Source organism: Corythoichthys intestinalis, chromosome 8 (assembly GCF_030265065.1).
Source record: "Corythoichthys intestinalis isolate RoL2023-P3 chromosome 8, ASM3026506v1, whole genome shotgun sequence".
Lineage (NCBI taxonomy): Eukaryota > Metazoa > Chordata > Actinopteri > Syngnathiformes > Syngnathidae > Corythoichthys > Corythoichthys intestinalis.
Genome location: NC_080402.1, coordinates 22,121,765 through 22,144,200, shown reverse-complemented (window position 1 = coordinate 22,144,200; position 22,436 = coordinate 22,121,765). Strand labels below are relative to the sequence as shown.

The 22,436-nt window shown below is 38.7% G+C and overlaps 2 protein-coding genes and 1 non-coding gene across 6 annotated transcripts; 2 read left to right on the top strand and 1 right to left on the bottom strand.

Annotated features, from left to right (window-relative positions):
* Window positions 1-1,452: 1,452 nt before the first annotated feature.
* On the top strand, window positions 1,453-17,631 carry ndnl2 (necdin-like 2). Of its 2 annotated transcripts, none has more exons than XM_057843633.1 (11): window positions 1,453-1,801; window positions 2,247-2,348; window positions 2,419-2,482; window positions 2,627-2,706; window positions 4,050-4,144; window positions 4,219-4,295; window positions 4,383-4,425; window positions 4,500-4,562; window positions 8,154-8,268; window positions 8,351-8,414; window positions 17,083-17,631. In XM_057843633.1, exons 1-11 carry the CDS (start codon window positions 1,751-1,753, stop codon window positions 17,163-17,165), a joined length of 837 nt encoding a protein of 278 aa, XP_057699616.1. In that variant the 5' UTR covers window positions 1,453-1,750; the 3' UTR covers window positions 17,166-17,631. The 2 variants fall into 2 exon arrangements, with proteins under 2 accessions (XP_057699616.1, XP_057699614.1); XM_057843631.1 differs by having other exon boundaries at window positions 17,080-17,630.
* On the bottom strand, window positions 3,432-20,403 carry gas8 (growth arrest-specific 8). Of its 3 annotated transcripts, none has more exons than XM_057843627.1 (11): window positions 20,206-20,403; window positions 19,985-20,089; window positions 19,577-19,774; window positions 15,574-15,780; window positions 15,330-15,384; window positions 14,929-15,134; window positions 14,469-14,636; window positions 14,302-14,388; window positions 13,253-13,456; window positions 13,117-13,182; window positions 3,432-3,908 (listed from the first exon to the last, which is right to left on the bottom strand). In XM_057843627.1, exons 1-11 carry the CDS (start codon window positions 20,206-20,208, stop codon window positions 3,834-3,836), a joined length of 1,374 nt encoding a protein of 457 aa, XP_057699610.1. In that variant the 5' UTR covers window positions 20,209-20,403; the 3' UTR covers window positions 3,432-3,833. The 3 variants fall into 3 exon arrangements, with proteins under 3 accessions (XP_057699610.1, XP_057699609.1, XP_057699611.1); XM_057843626.1 differs by lacking the exon at window positions 3,432-3,908 and adding an exon at window positions 6,989-11,425; XM_057843628.1 differs by lacking the exons at window positions 3,432-3,908; window positions 19,985-20,089 and adding an exon at window positions 6,989-11,425.
* On the top strand, window positions 7,926-8,056 carry LOC130921137 (small nucleolar RNA SNORA11). Its single transcript, XR_009064298.1, has one exon. It is a non-coding gene; the product is annotated as a small nucleolar RNA SNORA11 (small nucleolar RNA).
* Window positions 20,404-22,436: the final 2,033 nt, after the last annotated feature.

Below are 22,436 nucleotides of genomic sequence, written 5' to 3'. Positions count from 1 at the left end.
TTTCTGGGGGAAGAAAACTTTGAACAGGAGGGCATTAAAAAAAAAAAAATTAAACAGCAAAACCCTAAATGGAGGTGAGAGCATAATTAAAGGCACCATGATTTTAACGAGATATTATCGCGTACTTATTTCTTTTCGATCTAAAAACTCCATGTAGCATGTATCACCGACTGTCAAGACACAGCTGTGAATGGCCACAGCCGGATTTTTGGGAAATTTTATGGGTGAAACATGGTAATATAACAAGGATCGCGATGCAGAAATCGCAGACATCAAGGAGTGGTCAAGATTTTCATTTTCATATATTTACCCTTTTAAACGTTTTTTCTTTCTTTTTTTTTTCTTTGTTTGGCTCAATTATTTATCCTCTACAGCAGGAGTCCCAAACTTTTTCCTGTGAGAGCCACATAACTTTTCCTTTCTCTGATGAGGGGCCGGGGTCAGTTTGTTACAGAAAAAGTGTGACGATTGCAGGAGTGCCTAAATGTAAAAAAATATTGTTTTTCAGAAAGCCACAATCAAATAACCCTTTCTGGATTCTTCACGGAACAAACGTAAATAAAATTAAAAAAATAATATAATAATAATAAATAAATAAATAATAACACTATTAATTTAATAGATAATAACCAAATAACCTTCTCTGAGTTCTTCACACAAAAAGGCCAGGAAATAAATAACACTATTGAGAAAAAAAAATGTCAGGGGGCCGGACTCTACCATAAAGATAACATACTTAGTGATAGATGTCTACACGCGGCGTAAGTGACTGGCGGCCATCTTGCGTCAGCGGACTAAAGTTGTTATTTTCTCAACTTAAGTAGGTTTACCTCCACAATAACTATATAACGTCTGGAAAGTAGGTCGAAAAATAGTGCGTGGTGTACTGAGTTCCCGCAGCCAATCATATTGTAGCAGTGCTAGCTATACCGCAAATATGAACACTTGATGCTAGATGTCTACTGCGGCGTATGTGACTAGGAGCCATCTTGCATCGGTGGACTTGTTCGATGGCGGACTTTATTGTAGTGGACCAAATGTAAGCAGTTAGTCGCCGGGGGACTTCTATGTCGGAATTTATTGTAATGGACCAAATGCAAGTAGTTATCTCCACTTAGATACTCTTAACTCGTCGAATTATTGACAGATTTACAAACGGTTTTGTTTATAACAAACCTTATTTGGGTGGACATAATTCAGGATGGATTTTAAAAATATATTTCAAGTATTTTTGTCATGCAGTTAATTTACTGCATATCTGACGTTTATGAAAAACCAAGCCCTTTTAAATTTGTAGCTGTTTCAAAGTACAAGCCCCCCAATTATTCTAATTATGTATAGCAAACGACCCCGACGTAACATGGCTGACAAGTGAATTCGCTTGTCCCCATTGGCTCACTACAAGCGTTTCACATCTACTTTTATATATGTGATATCGATGAGTCCGACAACCAATCATATTTGCACGCGGGCGTACTTTGCGTGATGCAAAATCACAGTGTAGCCATTTGCTAACGTTCTTTTAATGCTAAAGGAAGAATAGTGTAATTGTTGTCTTTTTTTAAATTTTTATTTTAAATTGTAGTATATGGATTAAACATCGTTCATGTTTTAAGTTTAGACGGGCAGAGAGCACACGCAGGCTAACGTTAGCTGGTTCAGTTAGCAGCAAGGCTGCTCTCCTCTAAGGTTCTGTTCGACTCTACATCCTTCGGTTTCAAGTACCTTTTCGTCCAGCCAGAGTGTCGCCATGTCGCAGAAAAAGAGATTGGCAAACACCCAGATGTCATCACAGAGGAAAGTATGTAACTTGACATGAGACATGCAGTTAATAGAGTTGTCCTGATCACATAGTTTTGCATTGAGTTCGAGTCACCTGATTTTTAGCATCTACATATACCTAGACAATGTATTAATTTAATATTTTATTACAAAACGTACACTTTTTAAAATTCTTTTGACAATATTTGGAGCATTTAAAAAAATCTTGATTTTTTTTTTTCAACCCGATTCTGATCTTCTAAAAAATTTGTGTAAAAATAAATGTTTTTGTTTGTTTTTATGATTTTCCTGTACATCTTAGTTTGTTGCGTTGTAGGCCTTGAATCTTAATAATCCCTAGCAGTTAACTTTCAAATTACAAAGTAAAATTTCATATACCAATAGTGTCTTCTTGACTGTACTCACCCTCATGGAGAGGAACAAATCTTTCTTTTCTTACGCCTTTATTACTTTTTCTTTCACAGAGACTGGCGGGCATGTCGGGTTCTGTGGGAAATGAAGAAGAGCTAACATTCACCCAGCCAAGCACGTTGCCTGAGCTCTCAGGCAAACAGATTGAGCAAAAGGTAGAAAACGCACAAACAGCAGACAAAGGAAATGCTACAATTCACACTAACTGTTCATCTTTGGCCCTAGTCGGACGAGGTGGTGCAGTACATTCTGATGAAGGATCAGAAAAAGATACCTATTCGACGAGCAGGTAAACTAAGCTGGCACGTGAAATGTTACAGTTGGATTTCTGGGGAAGAGGTTAAGAAATCCCCGTTTGACGAACTATTGAGAAAGGGATCAAATTCATCCTAAATGTCGTGGTCGTATTTTGACCAGGCTGTTTTGGTTTCAGACCTGGTGAAACACGTGATAAAAGAATACAGAAATGGCTACCCTGCGATTATGAAGAGAGTTGCACATACTTTTGAACAGGTTTGTTTCTTCTGTGAACTCAATTGACAACTATTGGTGGGACTAAATACAGATGCTCAGATCGAAAATCAGACGAAACGTCTCCTGTTTTAAAGTCAGTCAGGATTACCAAATGTATTGAATTTTGTTAAATGCCACCATACTTCCACCGAAGTCAGGCAGATTTCAATTGTTTCTTAAACAATTTTATATTTTCTTCGAGGTCAAATGTTTACATAACATACATTTTCTTAGTATGGAGTAGCATTTCCTTTGAGCTGCATGATCTGGGTCAAACTTTTTGAGTAACCATCCACCAGCTTCTGACAGTACTGTAATTTTCGGACTATAAGCAGCTACTCTTTTCCTACGGCCTATAATTCAGTGCATCTTATTTGTTGATTTGTTTGGGTTAATATGTAACACTTTATTTGACAGCGGTGTCATAACACTGTCATAAGACAGTCATAATTATGACATGACACTATCATGGGCATTACTGAATGCTTATGTCATTATCATCCAGCAAATAAGGTCACTAACTCAATTTATGTCTAGCTTTTATTGATATGTTTTGTTTTGTTACTGACCTTTTGTTTTTCCATAGAATAATTATCTGTGAATGTGTTAGTTTCATCTTAACTAACATTGGCAAGAAATGCAGACAGGGAGGTTGGTCAATGGGGTCTTTCTAGAGAGAAACTGGCAGCAAATGTTCAGCTCAAAATGCTCGGCTTTGCTCTGAACACTGGCGCTACTTTTATTTCACAAGGTGCCGGAGCATATTAACATACAATACATTCACTTGTTATTGGGATGGTCTACAAAAGACTCACTCATACATGTTTACAGAAGACTGAGCTACCCTCAGTCCGTGATTGATATAATCATTGATTCATCAACTCAGACTTCCAGCCACTGTCTAATCACAGAGTGGTCACACAGTCAGTTAAAAAGTACAAGAACTGTGCCACATACAAAGATCATTGGAATTTGGAACAGTTTTATGAGACATTCATGTTTCATGGGGGTGGTGTGGCTTAGTGGTAGAGTAGTTGTCCCCCAACCCAGAGGTTGTGGGTTCGATTCTCCACCCTGATGAACTCGTCTAAGTATCCTTGAGCAAGATCCTGAATCCCACGTTGATCCTAGTGCTGCATAACCAGTAGGTGGATGGCGATGTAGTGTAAAGCACTTTGAGAGCCTTGAAAGGTGGAAAAGCGCTATACAAGCATAACACCATTTACTATTACCATAAGGAAACATAAAATCGGAACAACGTAAGCAAAACAAAATGAGTTAACATGTTGTATAATTTCCCTAACAGAATGTTTTCTCACTCCCTTTTGTTTCACTCTGTTCAGGTTTTTGGGCTTACATTGGTTAATATTGACCCAAAGAATCAAATGTACATCCTCCTCAAAAAACTGGAGGAGGATGTTGAATGCCCGACTTTGGGGTGGGTATTATACGCACGCCTTTTCTTTCCGAAACCCTTCCGGGCATCTCATCCATCTATCCCGGTCAACACAGCAAAGCCAACCCGAAGACAGGAGTACTTTTTGTCATCCTGAGTGTCATCTTCATGAAACAGGGAGTGGTCAAAGAATGTGAGCCGCCATGCTAATTGAGCCTTTATTTCGCCGCGGTTTCTCCCTAAAACATGAATGAATCGGTCATCTTGTTTGTTCCCTCAGTGCTGATATGGAATGTGCTGGAGAAACTCTACTTGAACTCCATGTAAGCCTTTCATAGCTTACTACCCCAGTGATTCTGCATTTTTCTCTCAGTGATGACACAAACTGTAATTGCAGGACAGAACATAAGGAATTTGGCGACATCAAGAAGATGGTCATCGATGAGTTTGTACGCCAACGGTAATAATTGTGCTTGCAATGAGAAAAAGAAGCAGATTGTGATGCGCTGAGGAATGTCGTAATTTGACATTTGTTTTAATATGTATGAGCCATATTCTTGGTTTGTGTTATTATATGTAAATTTACTCCTGGCCATCAAAGGTGGGTAGTAACGCGTTACGTGTACTCTGTTACATTTACTTGAGCAACTTTGAGAAAAATGTACTTCAAAGAGAACTTTTACGAAGCCATACTGTTTAGTTTTACTTGAGTATATTTGTGAAGAAAAAACATGACTCTTACGCCGCTACTTTGGGTTACACAAGAGTCGTTACATTTTTTGTCTTTATTTATTCATCTATTATGTATTTTATTTTTATTTTTGTCAGCGATGCCAAGACTAGCTCTACCAATTTCACCAATGATACGCGAAATAATAATCACATGACTGAATTATACCAATCTGACGCAAGCTTGCCGTTCTATGATCATGCTAGCCTGTTCAATCACATGGCGTCTTTAAAGCACCGGGAAAAAAAAAAAAATATATATATATATGCATATATATATGTATGTATATACAGGGGTGCACATAAGTGGTCCGCATGCGCGCATGCGTACTGGACGTATACAAACGCGCTGGCCCTCAAAGGCTTCCATACACTTCTCAAAATGTCGGAGGCAGGCCCCACTGAGTAATTATTTCCGTGTTCCCCCACCCCCATCAAAGGACAGACAGACGACAGAGACGTCACCGGAGCTACCGAATAAAGGACTTTTGCTGAAAAGTGGCTGCAGGAGGTACCATGGCTAGAAGCAAATGATGCTCGCACGGATATGTGGTACAAAATTTGCCGTGAGAATCCCAATGTCGCTGATAAGAGCAGCGCATTTTATGTAGGGTCAAAGAATTTCAGCCATCCAAACTTTGAAAAGCACGAAAAAAACAGCATGTGGCAATTAAGCAAACTATCGATGTCAGGCAGCACCCCCTCGGCCTATGGACAAGTGGCGGAATAAAGTTAATGAAGAGCAGCACCATGCACTGACAAACGTGTTTTTGCTCGCATTTCACAAAGCTAAACATGCACGTTCGATGAGCTCTTATGAGGAGGAGGACATCCCACTTTTACAAAGGCTTGGAGTTAATGTGGGAGCCGCATAATGCCCTTTATTTTGAATTAGTACTGCTTTTCTGTTTATTTCTTTACATTTCACTTCAAAGTAATGGCAATTTTGTTGTGCCAGTTGATGTTAATCAGGCATTAATTGTTAATATAATTAATTAAAGGTATTTGGCTCTAACTAAAGCTTGTCATAATTTTATCGCATCAGGCGGGTAGGCTCTCAAGCTCAATGAGGACCAAGTCACATCTCCAGGTCCTCCTCTGAGAACCTGGGCAAAAAATATGAAGTTTTTGCCCTCAACATGACTCAAAAGCGCGGATTTCAATTTCTAAAACGTAGATATGATCCTTTTAACTTCATAATAGCAGGGGTGAAAGTGGGCCGGAACGAGACAGAACTCCATACCGGCATGAGTTTTCGAGCCGGAAAATCGTTCCGGCATACAGTGCTTAGATCACGAAAAAATGACGCAACTGTCAAAACCATATGTGTGGTGGTTTGTTGTATTTTGTCAAATGATGCCCTCTGGTGGCAGCGTGGGTGTGTCTGAACTCGTGCCTTTTATGACTGAGAAGCAAGATGTGTCTGACATAGCTAAGGGACAGCTACGCCCTGGTTCGGCCCACATGAGGCTGTAAGCTTCAGTTGATGTATGTTGGTGTTGGCATTTGTGGTTAGGTTTGGAGATACTATTTGTTTGGTTATTTTTAGCGATTTGCTATGAGAGACGTGTGAATACGTTAGCATTCGTAGCATCTAAGCTATAGCGGACTTTATTATGCAGATTGGGCTGATTTGATTTACTAAATTTATATATTGATTGTACTGGAGGAACGTTTGATCACCAATTGTTTAGCGTAAAATGTTTATTGTTAATATGTGTGTCATTTTGAACAAGAGTGTGTGTGTTGTAGCTTTACGATTCGTCAAAAGTGAAGCAGTAAAAGCTTCAAGTTCAAAAATACACTATAGTGAGGACAGAACACTTAAAAAAACGAAAAGTAAACTTTTACATTAGCTTCAGTTTTAATGTACATCCAATGTTCTTAAGTAGTTAAAATTGAAGATTTGCATTTAAGAAATGTGGGGGAATAGGGGATGGAGGTTGGGGTTACTGCTGTTTTTATTTATTTATTTTTATTTTATTTAACTTATTTTGCAAATCATTGAAAAAATACAATTTTGAATGAAAAGCATTTTTTGTTTGTGTTATATGAATAACTGTGGTAAAAGCAGTTTTATCTGCATTTTAGTGGTTTAAGGAGGTTTGACACCCCCCCCCCCCCCCCCAAAAAAAAAAAAAGGACAACAAAAATTCTGGTGGCGACCTTCTTTTAAGTTGTCAGGGAGTTCCGACATGAAATTCTAACCACTTTCTCCCCTGCATAATAGTCACTATTAAGGGACTATTCACTTTTCAAACTAGGAACTATTTTCTCCACTAGACAGCACTCATGCTCTTTGGACGAATAATGCTTCATTTCTGTTCCAACCCTTGGCAGAATTCAATGATTTTTTCCCCCCCTATGGCTTAATGTGGTTATGTAATTAGTTATTGCACAGTGTCCTAACAACAGTTCATATAAATAACTTGAGAAAAAAAATACCATTGTTAAAAAAATAAAAAAATTAAAAAATCGAAAATATTAATCAGTTAGTCATAATGTTACTCATTAGTATTGTTTTCACCAAATACTTTTTTACTTATAATTGAGTACATTTTTCAAAGACTACTTTTACTTCAGAAATATTATTTAAGTAACGCTATTACTTGAGTAAAAGTTGGCTACTCTACTCACTTCTGCCGCCACTAAGGGCTGTAAGTCGTATTTTTCCACTGACCTGGAGTCAGCCCGGCAGGCTTAAAATTACAGCTAATCAAGACACAGGTGTTGGTAGTTAGGGGTCAAAACCGTTTTTGACTGTGCCAGAGTGTAATGTGCCCGTTTTGTTTGTTTCATGGTGAATATGATTGAGTCTTTTGGTTTGTTATTTTATTTGGATAATTGTTATTAGTCACTGCCTCAGTTCATTATTGGGGTTCAAAGGCAAGGGGTGCAAGTCAAGACAAACTCCTTATTAGCAACCAGTACTTGACAGGGTATAGGACTTGGTCAGTAGTACATAATGTGTGGAAAATTTATCCACCAATTCGGTTTTCAAAAAATGACTAATGCCAATGAAATTATTTGTTACCCAAAAATTTGGAATAGTGTTCATAATGCAAAATCCATTGCATATATTTAGTTTTAAGCACTGGTGTGCTCAGAGCCAGTTTCTCTAAGACCATAGATTCTGGTTTATACCACACCAAACAGAAACTTTAGGAGTGTGCTCGTACTGAAGTGAAGTCATCATTTCTTCACGTGCACACGCTCCACACACTTATCTCTAATTAGTGTTGCTACTGCAAACTTAGGGTTGGCAACTCAATACCAAAAATTTAGAGCCACGTGAGCCCTTCAATTTTTCATTTATCGTCAGGTACCTGGAATATGTGCGTGTGCCTCACACAGACCCACTGGAACACAACTTCCTCTGGGGGCCACGTGCTAAACTGGAAGTCTCCAAGGCAAAAATCCTCCAATTTGTGGCAGAGGTAAGTAACCAAACAGTTTGCTTTTCCCTTCTGTGTTCTAGTGAGTATTTAAATTGCCACTGATAAAGTTGTTTTTTGTCAGCTTCACGACAGGAACCCTCAAAGTTGGAAGCCACAGTACAAAGAAGCTCAGAACCAGTCTTTGGGTCAGTTACTTTTCTTGGCAATATATATTACTTTTAGAAATTTATGCCTTATTTCTAATAAAATACTCACATTCCTTTAAGGTTGGGAAAAATGTTCAATGTTGAACAAAAGTAAAGTAAAAAATGCAAAACCTCTTATTTTCATTATCATTCAGTATCATATTTTTTCTCTCAATTATCATCGGTCTAAGAAATGTGCCATCTGCAAACAGACTCTGTGCAACCTTCTTTCACATGCTAATTTATACTAGGTCAGGTCTCACCAATTCCAGTCTTCGAGGGCGCCTGTCTAGCTTTAGCCTGTTTTCCATGTCTCCTTCCTCTAAAATGCCTCAATTAAATGATCAGCTCGTCAGCAAGGTCTGCAGAAACCTGATAACAATCCTGATGACTTGAGTCAGGTGTGTTGGATGAGGAAGACGTAAAAAAGGCTGGATAGATACCCTGGAAGACCAGATTTTGGCCATGTCAACACCTAGCAGGGGGTTTTAAAACCAAGGACCCTGCCATAATATGGGTGGAAAAAATAATTACGTCCATACCAGCACGTTTGCTCAAAAATAAAATAAAAAAATAAAAAAGAGCTTCCACAGCCAACCACATTCATTTTTAAGTACATTCATAGCAATGCTTGAAAAATAACTGTCCACAGTACCGCTATCCTTTGCATATGTTTAATATGAAGCACTGCAAGAGAGCACCTAATTTACGCCAAATGTAAACATTGGTCTCATGTGTGACATGTGGACAAAGTTTGTCGCAGTCAATGACATTTCCACAAGTAAATCTTTGGTTATCAGTGTTCACATTATGGTGCCACAAATGCAGAATTCACACATCTTCACTTTAGATGGAGTTCTTAAGAACCCTTGTTTAAATGTGAATGTGGATGATGGGCCAAACTGTAGAAAAAGTTATTGTTGCCAAATACCCTGCTATGTCAAACATGGCCTTAGAGAGCCCTGAAATGTTGTCTATTGCTTTAAAGCTGCGTTCAGATAAGATTCCAATTCGTTTCGTCCTCAAATCAATTTTAAGGGCTGGCTGTTCATATTTTAAGGGCTGGCTGTTCATATTTTTTTTAGCAAGTGTCCAAATTTGGAATTGGGCTTGTACAGACTGTGTCACATTATTGACCCAGCTGACATGTTGCTATGGCAGCGAAGGAGTCATCCAGCGGTGTCGTGTTTAACGTAATGCATTTTCAAGAGTGGTAACACACATGCAATATGCGAGAAATTATCTACAAGGTAGAGAACTGACGTTACTCTACCCTATCTAGGCCAGTATACGGCAGTTTACCTAGCTAGCAAACATTGACATTAATTACCTGCATTACCATTATTTATATGCCCCTCTTCGCAGTCTTCGTGAGGTGCAGCGCTGTCGAGCATTAACAGTGGACGAACGCTAGGCTTGTCATCAAGAACACCATTTAATAATTGATAAAAAAGGGGCAATTGTTTCGCTCTGTCCCACTTTTGTTTTTAACCCCTCTGCCCTTCAATGCTCTCTGCCCATCTGGGCTGTTCAGGTTGAGAAGTATGATGTCCTTCAATGCTCTCTGCCCATCTGGGCCGCTCAGATTTTGAAGTATGATGTCCTTATCAGATATGAAACTATCTCCCAGAGGTTTCAATCAGTCTCGAAAAAATCACATTTCTGTGCCTTGTGATTGTTTAGACTACAAAAGTGGCATCTAGTTTCAAACTGGATGGGCTAAAAATCAGGTTTTGGCGACTAGTCTGAACAACGCCTAAGTGTACAGGCTGTGCAATTGCTCTGAATTATAGTGTAGCAGAAAAGCATGCGCTCAAAGGTCATGTATGATGAGACAGGAGTGCATTTTAACCATAATTTTTATTTCCCCTCTTATAAAGATTTCATGGTTGGTCACATTAATGGTGACCTCTTAACAATAATCTTTCTCAAAGTGGACCATTTGATCATTACTTCCCCAACCTAAGTTGGTTGAGGGTGATCTGTAGTTGAGTTCACTGTTAAGCAATAAGAGCATGGACATTCAGTAAAAGTGTTGTTTTTATAGAAGCCAATGTGTTGCCTTTTTTGGGGTCAGCAGCTGAATTTAGCATTGACATGACCAGATTTTATCTTCGCTCCAACCTGGGCCCAACTGTCTGTATAAAATTATTTATAAAGTGTATATTTTATTTATTTTAATTTCGTCCACAGCAAATAAGCGTTTTTGCTAATGTGGCTTTTTAACTTCTGTTGACATGGAACACCACAGGGCATCTGGTTGACAAAATTGTAATACAGATAAGTGGAAAAACAGGGAGCTATTTAAGCCTTTCAGGAAGGTGAACTTGATTGAATAGGTCTAAATTGCAGGCGAATAAATGAGTAAAATTCCTATGTACCCAGACTTTGTGGACACCCTGTGTAATATATGTATTTTTAAATGTGAATCATTGTATTTTGTTATATTTTTTTAATAATAAATGAATTTACAAATAAATACATTGTAAATAAAAGCTAAACTTCTGAAAATGACTAAAAACAAGACAACTGCCCCAAGTAACACTAAAGAAGGGTTTTTTCCCCCACAGTATTCATTGGATGCACTTGATGGAGAGAGATCATTTAAACTGGATGCATGAAATAGACTAAAATGGTTTGGACGTCGAGCGCCGTCAATGTCAGCACAGTTAAATAAGTGCCTTTGCCTGTAAGGTGATAAAAAGGTATAATTTTTGCATTAAAGGGTTACATATTGTTCCTCTTTGAAACGTGCACCGCGTTTTCAAAGAAATAATGTTCTTGCTCTGCTATAAAAGTTACAGTAGGTGATTACAAAGCAATCACCTTTTCTGATCGCGACTTATCTTCATGTCCCATACAGTAGCTGGAAATTTCTACCAGTGTGTGAGCGCAGCTGGTGGACATTGTGTTTTGAGGACTAGCTTTGCGTCTGGGAGTGGAAAATCATAGGATGGGACGCTGAGCTCATGTAGACCATTACGGCATGTCTCCACCAAGGTGGTGTACTCCTGAGGGAAGGGCCAAAGGAAAATGTCAGCTAACTGCGTCAAACAGACAATACTTGTACAGTGACTTTGTCAAACAAAAAACATTCACATAACGAATGCACTAATGAGACACGTCAGGGGAAGTCAACATTAAAAAAAAGCTTGGATTAAAGAAAAAAAACGTTAAAAAGCTTGCCAAATTTGAACTAATAAAAATTGCTAACTATCTTTAATAAGGTTTCAAAATGGGGAAAAGTAAGGCCAGCCATCAGGTCTGACTCTGTTGGCGTGTCCGCTGACTATGCTTAAGCAAAGCGCCACTCAAGTGCTAAATGTATACTAGTTACCATAAATTACTAAAACATGGTTGACACTAGAGGCGTGCGAAATTTCCGATTCTTAGATTATTCGCGATTCGGCCGTGGAAGATTCGAGAACGATTCACACACATCCAAATTCCGATTATTGAATTATACCAGGTAAAGCGGAAATAAAACAGCGCAGTCTTCGAGAATCAATGAGGAACGGACCTAGAGTAAATGTCATGTTCAACTCATGCCGCTAGATTTAAAAAAAATAATAATAATAATACCTGACTGTGGCCGTTAGTTGCTACAAACAGCACCAAGTTGCTAGTTTCTACAAACATACGGCTATGGTAGATATCACATATATCTAGAACTAGATGTGAAATGACAGACGGCCGCGTTAGAACATGTACCAAGAACTACATGTGAAATGACACTTTGCCGCGGTAGTAAACAGGCGCCATCTTAAAGCAGTAGACTTCTATAAAAGGCTGTTGTGGCGAACCTAATTCATCTAAAATAACCCTAAATCGGCAAAATCTTGACTTCAATCTATCTTTAAATGATGAAACAGTTTCATAACTTTCACATGTCGAAAATAGACAGAAGGGAAATTATGGAATAACGGGAGCAATTTTTAACAATTTTAACGGTTGATTCACAACATTAAATTAATGGAATGTAGTTTAAAGCTGCTGATACAGAATGGGGACTTGAGTATTTAATTTACTGTTTTTAACTGTTAACTTGATACTAAAATAGTAGTTTGGTTTAGCCTGCGTGCATCAATAATCGATTTATAATCGAATCGTTAGGTGCCCAAAGATTCCCACCTCTAGTTGACACTGTTTACATCAGGAACTGCGGCCCACTGCCTAGTTTGAATTGACCCGCAGCAAATGATGAAAATATTGAATATCATCAGCACAAGAAGCTTGAGTTCTGTCTACATTCTGTTGCACTTCTCAGCTTTAACATTAGATGGAGCTACTCACTTAAATGGTGCCTTTAATTTAGCTCAGGGTTCAAAACCTGACATGTTGAAATCAATGTAGGAAAGTGTAGAATTTCAGTATTTTCTTGTTGTTGCTTATATTCCTGAACTCATTCACTGCCATTGAGTGGTCAAACCAGTTTCATCTGGGAAGTTTAGCATTGAGTGATCGTTTCACCGCGATAAATGTCCAATCCAATTTCATTGGGGGGCTGACAGCGATGGAATTGTGCATCTATCGCTGTCAATGGCAGCCAATGACTTGCCACTTCAGAAGAAATACATTTTAAAAACCTGATCTTTATTTTACCTAATTCCAATCCTCTTTTTTACAAACTAAAGTGGAAGGATTTCAAATTGGCCCTTGCGTCCTTTGATTTTTCACACACACACAGAGGCGATCATCTGACCTGACATTGTTGGTCCAGTTCCTCCTGCAGCCTCCTGATGGTGTCTTTCTTGGACTCCAGTGTGTCCTACAACCAGGAAGTAAAGTCATGACAATTGGTGATGACATCATCAATGCCATGAGGCCCATATCCATACCCGTAGCCTGTCGGCGGCCACGTTGTCTTGATGCGGTTGTAGGTCGGCGGTAACGGCAAGGAGCCCAGCCTCTTTCCTGTCCATGGATTGACTCAGTTGCGCCATCTTGCGGTCTAGCATAATTTCCTTCAGATTGCTCCTCTGCTGTACATCCAGCAGAACCTCCATCTGCTTGCTCAGCAGCGCATCACGCTCCTCCTCAACCTGTGGTAAGCGGAGCGGGTCAAAACACAACTGTGACACCTGTGTGACCTAAGTGGCATCACTCATAGACTTCTTAATGATATTGATGGGTCAGATTCCACCTTCACTGCACCACACCTTCAAGTAAGGGGCCGTCCCACAATCCACTTCAGTTATTTGCATTCGGTCGCAGTGACACATGCAACGATCAAACGCCAGATTTAGGTTGAAAAAGTACGAAAGCTGTACCGCATACAAACAGGATGGATTGTCTCAGGAGTGATTTGTTCGAGGATTTAAGGTAATTCAAGGTATTTTTCGTTTTTTTCACAATTTGCACTGTAAAAATCTTTTTTTGTAAGGCTGCCGCCACATTGTCTAACAGACTAGCATCATTCTTCGACATATTCACTTAAAATAAATGGACACTGCCCGTTTTTTTACTCTTTTAACAAAGAATTGAGACTGTTTTACGTTCATATCAATAAAGAATTCGGGGATTTAAACATTTATTCACAAGAATTTTCAACGTGAAAAGCTCTTTGTTGTAAGGCTACCGCCACATTGATTAACAGACGAGCATCGTACTTCGACATATTTATGTAAAATAAATGCTAATTGCACATTTGTTTTTGCTTTTAACCAAGAATCGAGACTGTTTTACGTCCATATCTAAAAAGAATTCAGGGATTTAAGCATTTATTCACAAGAATTTTCAACGAAAAAAGCTCTTTGTCTGTGATTCCACTCGGTCAGCTTTGATGGCCATGCCAACAATGCAGGCCCCCTATTAATCCGCCCCGTGTCCCGTCAATATCATTATGAAGTCTATGCATCACTGTTTGACCATGATTGACGGGTGTCACCTGTGCAAAGTTGGTGATGAGCACGTCTCGTTCGAAGAGAACATCCTCCAGTTGCTCCTCCAGTTTTTTGACCCGTGCGGCGCTGTCCTGGAAGACGTACCCACCAAAATGCAGAACATTAAAAACTTATAAAAAACGACAAAAAGAATGGTGTGAGCCGTCAGTACCATTTGTTCGGAACGCGCCCGCCTGTGTTCTTCTAGCTGGCGTTGGAGGTCTGGAAGATTCCGCTCGGACTCCTGTAGGGAAACAGCCAGGCGTCTGTTGTGCTGTTCTGCTTCCTCAAGGCGACCGTTGACCCGTGCATGGTGCTTCCTTGCTTCAGATGCCTCCTCCTGCACACGGCCATTAAATCTTCACTTCCACATGAATGTTACTTTTTATTCTTACAAGCTGAAGGCCCGTCAAGTCGAGTCTATTGTTGTTGTGGGATTGTACAGTATCATTTTTACATAATCTATTTTTCCTTATTCTTGTATCAGTGTTTATTAATTACTGACTTATTGTTGCCTGTATGTTAGGAGTTTGCCAGTAGAGGGGATGCTCGCTCTTCGTCACAGCCTTCAACCTGTACTAGCGTATAAGTGCTTATTGTCAACAATTAATTTAAATTGTATAGTTCGTGACCTTAAGTCTTCTTGTGTCATCGCCAAGTTTGCTCTGCGTTGCGGTGAAGAATTCTTCAGCCGCTCGAAATTTTTTGTGCTGCTCTTCCGTCAACAATTTCAAGTGCTCGTTCATCTTTTTCTCCAACGATGAAATGGCCGCCGCTGTCTTCTCGCTCTCGGCCCGCCGCATCTGCTCCATCTTCTCACTGTACTTGGCCTCTACCTCTGCTTGACAAAAATCAACATCCGCAAGATTGTCGTTAAAACTACATCCATAGTTTTATTCAAAAACATCATTCTTATCCAACAATATCAAATTTTACAGCCATTTTACTATATTGACTACTACTGTTCCATTCTTTCCTATTAACCACCACGTTTACACCAAAGTCCACTTTTTAGTGAGTTAGTCAGACTGACCTGAGATTCTCTTGTCATAGTTGTTGCGGAGCTCCATCAGCTCTACTTGATGCTTCTGTGGGCAAGAACACACGTGATTTGTCAAACCTTTTGACAAACATTATTGTCTGCCATTGATGGGATTGACATCCAATCCATCTGAAGTAGGGGAACTGGAAGTGATCACTCCCAGTCCCGTTTCAAATGAATTAGACATTCCAATGTGTTTAAGCCTGCCACGGAGGTTTTTAAGTCTGGAAGGTACCAGTTTGAGCTCCTGGATTGACTTATGACTGTTGAGCTTCTTCTCACGGGCGTCAGCCTGCACATTTTGGCTGTGTCTCCGCAGACGCAGCTCAGCGTCCGTGTGGTGTCTACGTGTGAGCCAGGCTGCCGAGCTACTGTCTATCTTCTTGTCCACTACAGCTGCGTGCTGCTCTGACAGGACATGCTTCAACTTCTGCTTGTACACCTGCAACACATAAGAATCACTGTTGATGAGGGATTAACTTTTTCATATGCATCTTCTCAAGGTCTTTGTACGAGCTCGTACGCTCTGTGTCATCACAAATAAGGCTGTGCAGCAAACTAGGACAAGCCAGAACTGTTGTGACTTGTAACTTTTTTTCCACAAGTGCCAAATTTAGCCTATTAGTGTGCAATTAAACTTTACTAGTAAATTATTGTTGGTACTGTTGATGGTACAAGGTTTTTTAATGATAAAATTGTTGACATTTGTGGAGATTTATGGTGAATTGGTTTTGACCTGACAAAGTATTTCACTGGGGAATACAATTTTTGTAGAGTTAGGACTGATAAGTTTTTAACTAAGGCCATGTCCACACGTAGCAGGGTATTTGGCAAAAACTTTTTCCACAGTTTGGCCCATCATCCACACGCACATTTAAACGAGTGTTCTTGAAAATTGCGCCCAAAGTGAAGATGTGCAAATTCTGCGTTTGTGGCGCCATCATGTGGACAACTGATAACTAAAGCATTAACTGGAAAAGTCACTGACTGTGACAAACATTGGTATCGTGTGACGTACAGACAATGTTTACATTTGGAGTAAATTTGACAGGTGCTTTATTGCTTCCATTTATTCACAAACTCTGCAGTGCTTCATATTGAAGAACACATGCGAAGGATGGGGGATATTATTGACAATTTTCATATCACGTCAGGTTTTTGAACTATAAACTTAAAAAAATACGTATAATAGTGTTTATTCTAAAAGTGCTTATTAGATTTTTTTTTTTTTTTTTAAATCAACTACTGACATAACCCATAAGATATGAAAGCCTGCAATGTTTGTCACCGGTTACACATCAAAACAAAAACTTCCACTGAGCAACCAGTACTTGACTGCGTATAGGACTTAAGAATATTGCTAGTTGTGTGCAAGTAATAGCAACACAGTAAATAGGTAAGCTGTGGAGAAAAAGCTTGACATGCCAGGGTTAAGAAAGCTGACACTTTGGAATCGGCATGTACATTTTACTTTTAATCATCATACAAATCTAAAGCCCGGCAAGCAGTGTCCATGCTCTCTATTTCACCATCCACGCCTATTGTGCGGGGGTAATTTTAGCACAGATGACGCAAAGTGTTACAGATGTTTGATAATTTCGGCACTCAGTCGCCAATGGTGCTTCATGCGTGGGAAACAGGAGCTAACCGCGCACTGCACCTGTGCTCTTAATACTTTGAGGTTGCCATCTTAAATGATCATGTGATTCCAAACATATGATCAATGCTTTTGTTTTCGCAGCAGTGCCGACAGCACTTGGTGTGCAGGAAACGGCGCCATCCGATCACGGGAGCGGCCGGCCCACTGCGCGGATGGCTCAGCGCTGATGGTGCCTCATTTGTCTATATATTTGTATTTTAAATTGTTTTGAAGTTGTCCTTTCTTACTTTGTCTTTTTTAAAATATAGACTATTGTAGTCTGAAGTTGAAATTAAAGGTGGACCAAGTTAATTAAACTTGGAGGACCGGCGATTTGTCGATTACTACAATTATAACTGATCTTAATCAACGATTGCGGATAGTCGGCCACATTCGTGGTCATTAAATAAGCACACTGTATAAACAAACTTATTGGCTGTTTTCATACATTTGCAACCCCAACATGTTTATTATTATAACGTATGCCACTCTTTACCATGTTTATGCGGCAAGGTGTGATGTTTGTGTTGGTGCTCCATATAGTCACTGTTGGTAATTGTTTGGCAACTGCTTCCTTCGTAAGTGAAGTCAGTTATGTTACCTGTGTAATATTCAACATTTTACAATAAAAAAACAACAGTTTAAATATTAATGGTCAAGGGCGTAGTATTTATATATATATATATTATATATATATATATATATATATATATATTATATTTATACTCAGTATTTATGGTACGGACGATATAACAGCATAGCCTATATGTACACTTTTTGCTGGGAACAGGACATTAAGACCAAACAGATTGGGTGAACGGGGGTCGGAGCTACATTTCTCACGAATATGAATCTAATTGATAGGCTAAATGATCAATGCAAAATAAATTTATTGACTTATACCAACTTTCCAACTGAAAATTTATAACGTCCTAATCTGATAATTTTTCTTAAATCTAGTCTTGTTTTGAGTGTTAAAGACTAGCAGATCATTTCACTTATTTCTAGTAGATTTACACAGTAAACCAGGGAATTAGTTTTAAGGAGGTCTGTTTTTGCAGTGCATAATTATTGGTTCGGGTGATACACCGTTTTATTCAAACCTTTGTTTTCAAAAACTACTAAAGAAACATTTTGAAAACTTCCAGAATAAATGTCTGGATTCTATAAGCAAATTTCAATTGCAATATTTGAACATAAAAGACACAATACAAACCTGTTAATAATCTCTTAACTATCCAGATATGCCAAAAATAAACATTTGTCTTAAGACTTTCAGGAGCAAAATTAGTGGTGTGTTCCCCACCTCCACAACGCTGATGTCTTTTTACATAGAGTGGCTGCTACTGGCGGGAAAAAAACTAATATTCCTAGTCTTTGAAGGGGCGAAGGAGGCGCTATGTGATGTTTGTGTCGGGGCTGTGGTTACATGTGTGTGTGAGGGAAGGGGGGGTCAAGTCATCAGCCAATCAAACGTGCATTTGAGGGGGAAAAATGGACTGGCACATTCAAGTGAAAAGGGGTCAGTGTAAGTCTGAACATAATGAAAATAATTTACTTAATAATGGCAGGGTCAATTCTGTCCTTGCAACATATGTGAAGACAATCTAAATGACCTATATATCTGGACTTGTTATATAATGCAAATAAGGTTGCTTAAAAGTTGGTGGGGACAATTTGAGCATCTTGAAAAGTTGGTAGTGTTCTGCCCCTACCATCTCTATGCAAACCTATGCCCTTGGTAATGGTACATGCTGATGTTAATGAAAAATATACGTAGCAGCAAAAATGGAGATCAACAGGTGAGGCTTTTCAAAAATCGATGATCGGCACACCCCCAGATGAAAAGTTTTGAATTGGTCAGAAAACTATGATATTGGGAGGTACTAAAACTAAAAGCTATCAACATTTTGAAAAAAATTAACATTGTTAATTCTATTTGCGGAAGGGGAGACCAAGGGGAAATTAAAAATAAGAGTAAAAATTAGGGCTGTCAAAATGATCGCGTTAACGGGCGGTTATTAATTTTTTAAATTACGTTAAAAATATGACGCAATTAACGCACATGCTCCGCTCAAACATTAAAATGACAGGACAGTGTCATGTCCACTTGTTACTTGTGTTTTTTGTTTTGTCACCCTCTGCTGGTGCTTGGATGTGACTGATTTTATGGGTTTTAGCTCCATGAGCATTGTGTAATTATTGACATCAACAGTGGCGAGCTACTAGTTTATTTTTTGATTGAAAATTTTACAAATTTTAAAACGAAAACATTAAGAGGGGTTTTAATATAAAATTTCTATAACTTGTACTAATATTTATCTTTTAAGAACTACAAGTCTTTCTATCCATGGATCGCTTCAACAGAATGTTAATGTCATCTTGTTGATTTATTGTTATAATAAACAAATACAGTACTTATGTACAGTAAAATGTTTATATCTGTCTTGTGTCTTTCCATTCCGACAATAATTTACAGAAAAATATGGCATATTTTATAGATGGTTTGAATTGCGATGAATTACGATTATTTTTTAAACTGTGATTAACTCCATTAAAAATGTTAATCGTTTGACAGCCCTAGTAAAAAATAGCTCACATTGATCTCCACGCTGTGCCTCCGGTCGGCCTCGTCCTTCTCCCTGTTTCTGTTCCTGAGTTGCGCTTGGGTCTCCTCCAGGTGGCGCTCGCTGACTTTCCAAAAGCTTTGGATCTGATCCCGTTCCAGTTGAAAGAAACTCTTCTCCTCTCGCTCGCGTTCAAGCTCCTCCCGCAGGCGAATGATGTGTTCCTCCAGCTATCCGAACGCAAACACGCTGGTTATTGAAAAATTTTAGCACTACTCCTTCACATACATATTTCAAAAATGATAAGGCATTAATAATTATTGTAAACTTTTTGGCGGACGCCATAATGTATTTAAACGGCCCTAAAGAGAGAAAAGAGCAAAGTTTGGCCGCCGATTCAGCTAGATATCGAGGCTAATGTCATCTTAACTGTGAGCTACCTGTTCTTTGGACATTTCGTCAGTGGAAAAAATGTCCACAGCTTCTCCCGACGCTTTCGCTTTGACGGCCTTCTTCCTCCTCGAGACATTTTGACTTTTGGGCGACTAAACACGCACACACCATTATTGACACACAAGCAACTGAACGACAGCTAGGTCGTTAGCTTGCGAAGGCTAATCTACGTCAGCACTCGTTGAGTGCGACAATAAAGTGTACTTACCATTACTAAATGATAAAAAGACGTTCAAAGTGTCAGCGTCGACATACAACGTACGAGAACGAATTCAACTTTAGCGGCCTATGCAAAGCTAATCGCTGTCATGGCAACATCGTCACGTGACGCGGTTATCCAATTTTTAACAAAAAAAAAATGGCTGACGGGAAAAGGGCAATTTTTTTTTTTTTTTTTTACCCTTGGGCACGCATTATTTAAAAAAACACTGGAAATTCATTTAACTCATTTGCTGCCATTGACTGTGATAGACGTCAAATTCATTTTGATTGTGAAGGCGAATGAAGGAGTGCAGTAAAATACAATGAAAAGATTTTAAAAAAAAAAAAAAAAAAAAAAACTTTAGTGTTACTCTTGACTATCCAGTGCATTACTTTTTTATTCGCTCAATTCAGTTTTATTAACATTTTAGTCCTTTAAATTTATAATAAAAATATTGTTAAATGCATAAATAATTACTGGTATATACATATACATTAGCCTATATACAGAACCTCTACTTACTCGATTAATTGGTTCTGGAAGTAGTTTCTTAAATAAAATTCCATTAGGTGAGACGCGTTTTCCATGTAAATGCCCTAATCTGTTGCACGCCCACCCCCGCAAATTCAGATGCATCTTTTTTAAAGCAAAAAAATCAATCAAAACATAACAAACATGCTACAATTAGAATTACAATTATTTCACAACAAACAGTGTTGTGCATAATGTTTAAAAAAAAAAAGAGTAAAAGTTAATACACTCACGTAAAGCTGTTGAAACATGAGGGGCAAATAAGGAGGATGCTGGGATACACACATACACATACAGTAGCGGTCACTCTTAACCAGTTGGATACCAGGAAAATGCTAGGCAATAGCCAATGGCAGAACAGGTAAAAGTATGTGAAGCTCTGTAAACTCTGGAAACGGCGAGTAGCAGCCCATACTGTATTTTTGCCTTCTGTATCCTGATATTTCTTTGGTAACAAGAGGCGATATTTTCCCATTGAGGTATGTCCTAACTTGAAAATTCTGTATGTAGAGACATTTTAAGTTAGAGGTATTCGACCAATATGGGTTTTTCAGGATCGATGCAGACTATTAATAGTTAGAGGGGCCGGTAACCGATTTTTGGAGGCGATATTCATATGCAATAATAATGTAAAAATTGAATAATGCAAACTCTGGGCTTCATTGAAATGCCTAAAGCATGTTTATTAAATCACACAAATGGAATAGCTCCAGAAGTGCCTGAATTTCCTAGACTCAGAAACATCTGTTATATAGACAAGTTTCCTGAGCAAAATATGGGCGGTGCCATCTTGGACAATGTCTGCCTGGAACTTTTTTGAAGGTTAAATAACTAGCTCTCTGAATTTTTTTTCCACAGAAAAAAGCCCTGATGTCATCGTCTTGAGCAAGACACAAAACTCCCACGTTGCTCCTGGTGCCACGTCACCAGTAGGTATATGAGGATATAGTGTGAAGCGCTTTGAAGGCTTTAAAAAGGTGGAAAGGCGCAATACAAGTGTACCTTCACTTATCATTACCATTTAACCAATCAGAGGACTGTATGAATACTAGTGCAGGAGAGAGGTGGGGCTGTGTCCGAGCCGAAATAACCCAGTTTTGAATTGATTTTTTTTCATATCGGCCAGTCGGATTAAAAAAAAAAAGACGATACAGACATACAAATTTCCAAATAGCAGCACCGATAATCGGTCTATCTCTACTGTATACAGTATGTTAAGGTAGGGTAGGTGAAGGCGATGCGGGCCAAAGTGCGACTAGGAAGCTGATGCTTGTTTTCAAACAAAGACTAGGTGTTGAGATTGAACTAATGCAAAGTGGCAAAACAGGAAACAACACTAAAAGTATTAGGTCACTTGTCCTAAAAAGGGTTAAAGGTCTAAAGTGTAAAAAGGTTTAAATGATCAAAAATAGTCACTTGCTACATAAGGAGTCCTAATGTCTAAAGTGTCCGCTTTTGAATGCCTGTAGCGGCCACTGTCCATGAAAGGGTTAAGTCAGTCAAGGGGGGGAAGCAATAGAAAAACTAGGTTCAACATATAGTATACAACTTTATGTTCTTATAATAAGATTGAACTTATGTAATATTTTAAAATGTGACATAATTCATGTTCGCTTTGAAAAGATGTCACATGTTGAATTAATGTTTTTCCATGTTCACATTGTATAAATACAGTATGTGTAAATGCTGGATAAATGTCATAATTC

Excerpts from the sequence above, each read along its gene's own strand:
- ndnl2 (XM_057843631.1), top strand. The coding sequence starts at position 1,751 with ATGTCGCAGAAAAAGAGATTGGCAAACACCCAGATGTCATCACAGAGG. Across the intron at positions 2,483-2,626 it reads GATACCTATTCGACGAGCAG|ACCTGGTGAAACACGTGATA; the intron begins GTAAACTAAGCT and ends TTTTGGTTTCAG. Across the intron at positions 4,145-4,218 it reads GTTGAATGCCCGACTTTGGG|CAAAGCCAACCCGAAGACAG; the intron begins GTGGGTATTATA and ends CGGTCAACACAG.
- gas8 (XM_057843626.1), bottom strand. Across the intron at positions 13,457-14,301 it reads TCATCACCAACTTTGCACAG|GTTGAGGAGGAGCGTGATGC; the intron begins GTGACACCCGTC and ends CGCTTACCACAG. Across the intron at positions 11,426-13,116 it reads AACTGGACCAACAATGTCAG|GAGTACACCACCTTGGTGGA; the intron begins GTCAGATGATCG and ends CCCTTCCCTCAG.